The following is a 10,036-nucleotide window of genomic DNA, read 5'->3' on the forward strand; positions in this document are numbered from 1 at the left end:
TCAACACACATTATCATGTGATCTTTCTATTCTGTTGACAGAACCACCACTATTCCTTAAGCAATAATCTATGCTTGAAGGAACCAATGGAGCACTTGATTTCCCATAAGAGTTCAAACACAGACCCTGTTGAAAACCTCGATAGCGTGGCGAAGGCTTCAACTGAATATCAATTAGATCAATGCCAGTGCACGGAATGTCATTGCTACATGCGAGATGAATTGGTTGCACTGAATAAGTCCCAACTATCTGGTCATACTTAACACCAGTTATTGCCACAGCTCCTGTTTGGTTCTTGCAGAAATTCTTGTCACAATAGAACTGGTCTATGATTATTGGTACCTTAACATCAGAAACTTGAACATTGGTAAATGATACGTTTTTGACAGATCCAATGCCCCCCTGATCATAGGAATCGAAAAATGAATATAATGTTAGAAAATAAATAAAATGCCTTCATAATCTAAACAATTAGTCAATACTTTTCATAAGATAATTCCATACCTGCCATGTCTTGATCCTTACTCCTGATAGAGTGTTTTGAATTGAGACATTCTCCACAATTATATTGGAGACACATGCAACACTTTTGTCCTTCCCTAGTCCTCCTAAGCTGCAAATATGGGAGGGAAAAAAAAGATAAGAAAGATACATGAGTATATAAATATTAAATTAAAGGTTAAATTTTATATTTTTTAATAGGAATTGTAGCCATTAGTTACAACCAAGTTTGTGGGCAACTTTTTCTATAAAAAAATTTATGTTTAAGTATTTTATTTTTAATCTGCTATATTCCTGTTTTGTATAGTAATATAAGAGTTTATTTATTTATTTTTTTTATAATGAATATAAAAGGTAATATATATAATAATATATATTGATTTACCTTATACCATGTCCAGGGCCACAGTTAATATGATGAACATGGACATTGGAGCAACCAGTTTGTATGGATACACAATCATCCCCTGTCAAAAGAGTGCCCAGACTTAATTAGAATACTAATCTGAATGTTAATTAACAGTGTAATAGTATGGGCATCATAAATTACTTAATAGTTAATACTGAGCCCATAGAATTGCAAAAGAAAAAGTTAGTTGTGCCAGTACCTTTTGCTCCCCGCTTTATTCAAAAGTTAGTTTAGTGGCAGTTTACGGTTTAAAAGAACACTTCAACCAATCATTCTTACTAAGACAGTTACCTTTGAAGTTCGTATGCTTCTTAAATTGGTATATGGGGGTGACTCAAGAATTAAAAAATAATAATAATAAAAGGCATATTCTGTTCTCCAATTCTAAAAAGCCTAAGAGCAAGACATATTTAATTAAGTCTTAGTGCAAAATTTAGATAAAGTTGTTTACTTTATGTTCGTCAGGTATGTACTATGTAATGGGTCTTTTTTAGTATATCACATCATGGGAACCTGACTAATTTCATAATTAAACATTACCTTGTGTGTAAAGTGCAACCGTTAGTTAGGTACAAAGTTTGGGGCACCAGCCTTTTCAGTCTTCCTATATTTTATGGGGGGAAAAAATGGAAATAATTTCTAATTATAATCAGTGGTTCTTACCACATCCAATACTAGAATGCTGAATTTCTACGTCTTGGGTGTTTTGTAGGTGAATCCCATCAGTGTTTAGGCTATCTTCTGGCGAAGAAATTGTAATATTGTTAACTTTGACACCCTTAGAGCTGTCGAACTTTAGGTGGCACTGTGGACTGTTTATGATTTTGATGTTGCTTACTGTGACATCATAGCTAGAATAGAATCTCAAAGCCTGAATTGGAGAAAGACAATGTTAAGAAGATCAAAATCAGAACTTGTCCTACAAATTTTTAATAGGAAAATAATGTATATATACGTGATCAAATAATAAAACTGAGAAAATAAAGTGAATCTTACTGTTGGTCTGAGATCTGGAATGTTATTGGATTTTTTCTGCAACATCACAAAGAGGTTAGATGCTATATAATCTTCTGCACATTGTTGATGTGAAAGTATAAACAAGTTAATGCTAAGTGTTAACCTGAGTATAAAGAATTTGAGAGGTAGTCCACCAGTTAGAGCCTTGGCCATCAACAGTACCAGTGCCCTGAATGGTAAAGTTTTGGACCCATTTGAAATTAATCCACTGAAACAAACTGGATTTTGGCCACGAACCAACTTTGGGAGGAGCTAAGAGAGTTCCATCTATCTGTTGGAATTCCACTTGCATTAGGTTTGTACGTTTAAGCATTTAGTTGTAAATTGTTATAATATAAAGACAAAATAATATATTACTTAAATGAAAAAGAGAATATTCTTGTTATCTTTCTCCATTTCTGTAATTATTATGAAGATTCTGCTTTAGAGTTAGTAAAATGAGATTAAAAGAAGAGAAAGCAAAACCTGAAGAACAAGGTGAGGCATACAAGGACCCTGAAGAGTTATGGGCTTGATGAGGAAATTGAATCCTGATGGGATTTCTATTGTAGCCCCAGGAAACTTGCATGCAGCTTTCCATGCTGCTAGGAGTGCCTGCTTGATTGGTTACATGCTCAAGAAAGTTAGAATCATACAAACCACTAAATACAAGCGAATCCACTATTCATGTAAGACGAGGAGCGTCAATAAATTTCCAAATTCACATAAGCACAAACGAACAATTTTTTGTTAATTACCTTAGAATCGTCGGAAACTCCATCACCTTTAGCTCCAAATGAAAAAAGATCAAAACTGCTAGACGGGTTGGGATTAGAACCGCGATGAGGAAGAGGGGCTGGTGCAGGACTAGGAAAATGAGTGTTGCCATTGCCACTCTTATCTTTTTGGTGCTTACGAGTTTTGGAATTCCTAATGTGATTGTTTCTTGCCTCAACTGAAATTTTGGAGAATAATGTGACCATAAAGAATAGAAAAAGGAGAAGAGATAAACTCTTGTATTTTTTCATCTCTTTGAACTGTTCTTTTCCTTCTTAGAAAGCCTTCTCAGAGAAGAGAGAATTCCTACTAGTATGACGAGCTTTAGCAAACTATGCTTAAGAGACTTGAGAGTTGATACAAGGGGTACGGTACGTAGTTATATAAGCAGTTTATATAGTGTGTTATCACGGAAATAGCCTTGACTAGGTTGTAATTTACTAGGACATCCTTCATTCGGTGGTTAAATTAGTAAAGGACAAGAATGACTTTTTCATTTAGAATGGGAGGAGGACTACATGGTATAACAGTCTCGAGGAAAAATTATTAGGTATTCTCGGAGTACCATAAATGCATATTTCTTTCTCTTACATGAATAGTGGGTCTCATCATAAATTTAATTAGTAGGATCTATCATTCATGTGAAAGGAGACAGTACATAATAATTTCTCACGTTATGGGAGAAAGATCTAATAAAATTGTTTCTTAACATACTTTTTCTTTTGCACTGGTGAATGAGATGATTGGGCATCACCAAGAAGTAATATTATAGACGGAATTAATTTGTGAAGGCTATTTTTTTTTTTTTTTTTTATATTAAAAAAAGAACTTCTGAAGGTAAGCCTTAAGTGTGGTTGAATTTTTTTTATAATTAAAATGCTATAACGCTGGTATGATTTGGGCATTTATCAAAGTTCAAAGATTTATAATTAACCAATTAATTAAGCCATTAATTACCTTCTGTTGTCATTTCTCATTTCTGTCATTAATAGCTCTTTAACAATTGGTTACCAAAAAGTTTTTAACAGTTCTAATTATATATAATATATTTTTTTTATCAGAAACAACAGTTCTAATTACTTTTTAACTGAAAAGATCTTTAACAACTAGAGTGTTTGGCACATTACAGTATTAAATTAAAGTAACAACAGTTCTAATTACTTTAATACTGTAATTTTCCAAACACTCAGAGTTGTTAAAGATCTTTTCAGTTTAAGCATTTTATCACAAAAAATTATGCAACTAAAACTCTACGTTTAAATCTCTACTTTTTACAACAATTCCATACGGCCCCTATATAATGATCAATTTTTATGTGCTTTTTAATGATTTTAAGATCTTCAATGGTTCACAGCAAAAATAAAATAAAAAGATCTTGAATGGTTATGAATAAAATTTAAGTGGTTCATTAATTATTCGTTTTGGAACTATATGTGAGACTTCTACATTCATAAGAAAATTTAAAATATTCTTGTGCAACTTGAGCTCTATTCCGTCATATGTTGTCTACAATTATTTATTAGACTGTGTGGCTCGGAAAATTATTAGGTACTTTTAGAATACCATAAATGCTACTCCCTCCTCTCACATGAATGGTGAGTCCCATCATGAATTTAATTAGTGAGACTCATTATATATATGAGAGGAGGGAATACGTATTTATAGTACTCCGAGAGTACACAATAATTTTCCGTATAACTCACTCTTTCATTGATAACCTTCATATTAAGGTTGAATTGAGAGTTGTAGCTTGGCTGGGCTTGGTAGAACATGAAGATAGAGGTTTGGAGAATTTTAATTACTTCGATTACAATTGGCTTTTATTATTAGAAACTATAGTTATTCTTGTTTTATTTCGGATGATGTAACATTTGGAGTTTGTTTTTTAGTTAAAGATAAACATGGATTGTACTTTGTAAGTGTTGTGAAATAAAGGAATTATCAATAAAATCAATTAATAAAAGAAACCATGAGAATGAGAAAATATATATGGAACTCAAAGCGGTCATCCACGCTATATATGGAACTCAAAAAATTAGGCTTATATGTTTGGATCAACTATATATTATATTAACCATAGTTTTAAAAACTGGACCGACTTGACCGATTCAACTTGAAATTGGACATCAATTTGATTCAGTAAAAAACTCTTAAAATAGGTAAAAATTGGGAACTTAATGCCTTCTTTTTAATTTTTTTTTTTTAAATTTTAATTTTTAACTTTTATAAAAATCTACACTCTTGTGCTGCTCGACCCAGCCACATACACCTTGAACCACATGCACTTGTGTATAGAAAGATACCACTAGGTACATGTCCGGTTAGGATTTAGTATGTTGAGCGGTGCCTAAATTCCACTTATGTATAGATAAGTATATTCAAAACTCATAATCTCTACCGTCCTCATATAAATAATACTACTATATTAAATGATTTCTAGAAAACGATAAGTGGTGATCATTAGTTCATTTGCTTTAGCTACGTTTCATTTTCGAGTGGATCGTAGAACTCTCTTGTTGTTATTATTCTAATGATTTAACTGTTTTTTAAATGTGCTCAAAAAAAAAAAAAAAAAAAAAAGAACTGTTTTTTAAATCATAACTTTAAGTAATGACTGCTTGTCTGCTTGAGAACATTGAAAAGGGAATATTGCCACATAAACCCACTTGGGAGGCATCGGATTAGTTTTCTATAAAGTTTACAATTACTAAAGGTGTGGATTTAACCACAAAGTTTATTTTATTTTATTTTTTTGGAAACAAAAACTGATAAAAGACAGAGAATAAAGCAGTTCTAAGTTTTAATACAAACATACACCACAAATTACATTCAAAAGCTATAAAAACTTTTTAGGACCGAAGAATTAACCACATAGGGTTGCTTCCTCTTTATTTTATGTAAATTGCACAATTATAAATTTCACCCATGCATCATTCAGTTTGGTGGAAGAAGGAGGACAAAATAAAGTTCAATTAAAATATAGTGTTTGGAGTTTGGATAATGCTTTCAACACCTAAACTCATATTTTAAGAAGGTGCATGCCTAAAGCCTATAAAGCATAATTTGGATGCCTCCTAAATACTTTTATAATTAAGGCCTGCTCCAAGATAAAAGTTGCAAGTTATACAATTTCTGCATTTGTGAATAAATTTGTCATTTTAGGATAAGATAAAACGTTATATATATATAACAGCTCAACCAACATAACCAGGTCACAATCTGCTAAAAAAACCCTCATCTCAAAAGAACCTAACTTTTGAGGTGAAACAAGTCAAAAAAGGAAATAAGGTAGCCAACTCACCACTCACTAGTGCATGTTATTCGTCACTTGAATGCAGCATGCATTGTCCAAAACGGTGCCTAAAATTCGGGGGTTGGTGATCCTAGGAGAATTTTTTTTAATTTTTTTTTAATTTTTTATTTATTTATTTATTTATTTTTTCAGGTGTAGGTGTAGCTTTAGTTAGTTTTATGATACAAAACAAGGTGGTGGTTCGCACGTTCTCAGAGTTGTACGTGGAGATAAAAGGGGAAAAAAAGGAGTCCTGGTTTTGTTTTTATTTTTTTAGTGAAGTCTCTGAAGAATGTTGTCTTCTTCTTCTTGTAGCACGCAGATGGTCCACACGTGGGGCCGGTCGGTGCCATTCCCGCCGCTGCTATCTCCTATCCTATATCTGTACTGTTAATGCAAAGTTGTAAACACATACAACGAAAACTTTTTTTTTTTTTTTTTTAACCAAAAAGAAAAAGAAGATTCCAGTGTCTTTAAAAGAAAAGAAAATAAAATCAGAAATGTACGGCACCGAGGTCCCAAGACCCAGATGGGCCCTGGGCTCAGGCCCAATGGCACGGCCCCATCACTCTAAGCTCTGCTTGAAACTACCTTTAAGAAATACGAGTTTTGAGCCTCGGCCCCTAACCTATGCTCGGCATAAATTTCCCGAACAATTAATGAAACCTTGTCTGGACGTACCATAGGATGCTCGGCAGTTCAGGGAACATTACTATTGAGCATATTCACCTGAGTTGGAACCAAGTTTCAAAACCATAATCGCTACATTCCACTCTCACCTAAACTTCCACTTATAACAGATAATATTGGACCTTCAATTGCACTAACAATGGCAGTAATCATGATCTCCTCACTAACTTAGAGCTATAAATAGGAGAAGTTGGGGAAGAAGAAGGGGTTCAGAAAAAAGGGAGAACAAACAGTCATTTAGGAAGGGAGGAGGGATATTACTCTGAGTTTCTGTGCCGAGAACGACCCAAAATAGGAAATCCTATAGCCCACTTTATAAATAAGTTGTGAGCCCAAGTGAGGTTAAGCCCAACAGTCTCATTTCCGGCGCGCACAATTGGCGCCCACCGTGGGGCTCTCCTACGAAGCTGTGGTTCGACTGAGACTCAAATAAGGGAAATGTCCAAGGGGCATTCGGGAGGGCGCGCCCAGAGCAGTTCGGTAGGATCTTCTCGGGGATCCACGTGGTGGGAAAGAAGACAAAAAGGGCGCGAGGATAGGGAGCGTTTGCGAGGAGAGGAAGAGTCTGGCCTGGGAGAAGGATCGGACTAGACCCGCTGAACGATGTCGGGTGTCTCGGGACACGGGCAGTATGATGATAGGAACCGAGAGCTAGAGCGGTTGTGTAGATTGTTAATGGATCTAGAGCTGGAAGTAAGGGGTCGCCGCCAAGAAAGGGACTGAAACCACCGGCAAAGGAGAAATGATAGCACGGGAAATCGAGGCGAAGAGGGCTCTAACCAATCCGATACCCAACGATTCCAAAACCGATCACCCTCTAGAGAATCACGTCGGCGCAGGAATCACTCACACTCCTGAGAGACACGTCATCGTCGGAACCGTTCACGTTCGCATGGATATGACGATCGAGGATCGGATTCGCTAGAGGAACGGCGACCCCACAATGCTACCATGGACGCCATGAGCTGAGCCTTACGAAGGGCTGCTCGGTCACCATTCTCCAATGAAATTGAATAGGCCCCTATGTCGAGTCGATTTACATGACCGCCATTCAATTCCTACGATGGGAAGACGGACCCTGTGGAGCATGTCAGTCATTATATCCACATGATGTCCTTGCATGCACACAATGATGCGTTGATGTGTAAGGTATTCCCCTCTAGTCTCGGCTCCACGGCCCTGAGATGGTTCAATGAATTACGAAAAGGTTCCATTCGCAGCTTTGCCGAGCTGATCCAAGAGTTTGGCAGTAGATTCGTGACATGCAGCCGAGTGCCGCAGCCAGTGGATGCGCTACTTTCCATAAAGATGAGGGTTGGTGAAACCCTTCGGAGTTACGCCAGCCGGTATTGGGAACTCTACAATGAGATCGGTGGAGGAAATGAGAAGATAGTGGCAAACACCTTCAGGATGGGGCTCCCCGAGGATTCTGAACTACGGGAGTCGTTGACGAAAAGACCTCCCGAGGATATGAGGCAACTTATGAGATGCATTAAGGAGTATAAACGCTTGGAAGATGATCGGCTGCAAAACAAGGGGAAAGCCCCATTACTCGGGAGATCTCGATAGGTCATTATTCCGGCAAGACCGAAAAAAGATTTTAGGATGCAGGAATCAGAGGCGCAAATTGAAGGAGTTAATGTGGCGTTCAAAGAGCCTGTGCACAAAATTCTAGATCGGATTAAGAACGAATCGTTTTTCAGGTGGTCAAACAAGATAGGGGGTGACCCATCTTAGAGGAATCAAAACTTGTACTGCACATACCATAGGGATAAAAGGCACACCACCGAGTAGTGTTGGGAACTAAAAGATCATCTAGGGCAACTAGTAAAAGCAGGGTATTTGAAAGAGTTCGTAGTGGACTCTGCAGACCGGGAGGCCGGCCAGGGTGCTCAGCGGAAAAGGAATCCCCTCCCACCACCGCTGGGAGTGATTGAAGTCATCCACGCTGCCCCGAGAGGTACGACAGCAGCTAAGGAGTACTGACAGTGGCTTGCGCGGAGGGAGAATTACCCGAGAAAAGAATGAAAGTTGGTCGGCTGACAATCACTTTTGGCGATGAGGACTTGGAAGGGACGATCCAACCTCATGATGATGCGTTGGTAGTAACAGCTTGGATAAGCGGGTTCTTGGTGAAAAGAGTGATGATAGACCAGGGAAGCGGAGCTGACGTAATGTACCAGATCTGTTCGAAGGGCTCGAATCAAAGAGTCAGGACTTGGCGAAGTATGATACGCCACTGGTCTCATTTGATGGAAGAGTCGTGATCCCCGAAGGTCAGATTTCTCTCTCGGTGGACATGGAAGGCAAGGAAGTAATAGTGACCTTCATAGTAGTCCGATCATTCTCACCGTACACTACAATCCTGGGAAGGCTATGGATTCACGCAATGAAGGCTGTTCTGTCCACCCTGCACGTGAAAGTTAAATTTCCCACCGAGTATGGAGTTGCCGTGGTATGAGGAAACCAACGAGTGGCTAGGCAATGTCTTGTCGCCGCGGTTAGATGGAAGAGTGAACAGATTGGACAAGCGGAGGCCATCGAAAAAGAAACTTTATAGCAATTACAGAAGCCCCGAGGGGAAACGGGGGCGGACGTTGCCGTTGAGGTTTTAAAGGTTAGAATTTTTCCAGACACTGACAGGTATTTCCAGATAAGCACAAGCATGAATGACCGAGAAAAGGTAGAGATGTTGTTATTCCTTTTGCAGAATGTGGATGTTTTTGCCTGGAATTCGTATGAAGTGCCCGGCGTAGATCCCGAGTTCATTGTCCACAAGCTTAACGTGGACCCATCATTCCTCTCAAAAAAGCAAAAACCGAGAAGAGCATCAAAGGAGCATATTGACGCGGTAAACTTGGAAGTCTAGAGGCTGAAGGAGGCAGGAGTGATAAGAGAAATATTCTTCCCGAAATGGTTAGCAAATACGGTGGTAGTAAAGAAAAAAAACGGTAAATGGAGAGTTTGTGTGGATTTCACAGACTTAAATCGGGCATGTCCCAAAGATCCGTTCCCAATGCCCAAGATTGATCAATTAGTAGACGCCACGTATGGGCACCTGAGGATGAGCTTCTTGGATGCTTTCCAGGGGTATCACCAGATTTCCTTGGTTCCTGAGGACCGAGAAAAGACAGCATTTATCTCCTCGAGTGCAAACTATCACTACGAAGTCATGCCGTTTGGATTGAAGAATGCCGGAGCCACATACCAGCGGATGATGACGAGGATGATCCAAGAGAAAATTGGGTGCACAGTGGAACTATACATTGACGACATGGTGGTAAAGAGCAGAAAGGAGTCGCAACATACGGAAGACCTCCGGGGAGTATTTAAGATACTCCGGCAGCATAAGTTGCACCTGAACGCCGAGA

General features: G+C 38.1%; 1 protein-coding gene across 1 annotated transcript; it reads right to left on the reverse strand.

Moving 5' to 3' along the window:
• Positions 1–2,934, reverse strand: LOC115979361 (polygalacturonase At1g48100-like). The gene is made up of 8 exons (XM_031101383.1): positions 2,665–2,934; positions 2,393–2,521; positions 2,031–2,198; positions 1,907–1,942; positions 1,574–1,781; positions 887–968; positions 505–613; positions 1–402 (listed from the first exon to the last, which is right to left on the reverse strand). The coding sequence occupies exons 1-8, from the start codon at positions 2,932–2,934 to the stop codon at positions 1–3; spliced, it is 1,404 nt and encodes a 467-aa protein (XP_030957243.1).
• Positions 2,935–10,036: the final 7,102 nt, after the last annotated feature.

The sequence above is a fragment of the Quercus lobata genome, chromosome 3 (genome assembly GCF_001633185.2).
Source record: "Quercus lobata isolate SW786 chromosome 3, ValleyOak3.0 Primary Assembly, whole genome shotgun sequence".
In the NCBI taxonomy this organism is placed as follows: Eukaryota; Viridiplantae; Streptophyta; class Magnoliopsida; order Fagales; family Fagaceae; genus Quercus; species Quercus lobata.

Bases quoted from the DNA above. Each gene is read 5' to 3' on its own strand.
- LOC115979361 (XM_031101383.1), bottom strand. From the start codon at position 2,934: ATGAAAAAATACAAGAGTTTATCTCTTCTCCTTTTTCTATTCTTTATG. The intron at 2,522-2,664 runs GTAATTAACAAA...CCAATCAAGCAG, and splicing joins GAGTTTCCGACGATTCTAAG to GCACTCCTAGCAGCATGGAA. The intron at 2,199-2,392 runs GTTTTGCTTTCT...GAATTCCAACAG, and splicing joins TGCCTCACCTTGTTCTTCAG to ATAGATGGAACTCTCTTAGC.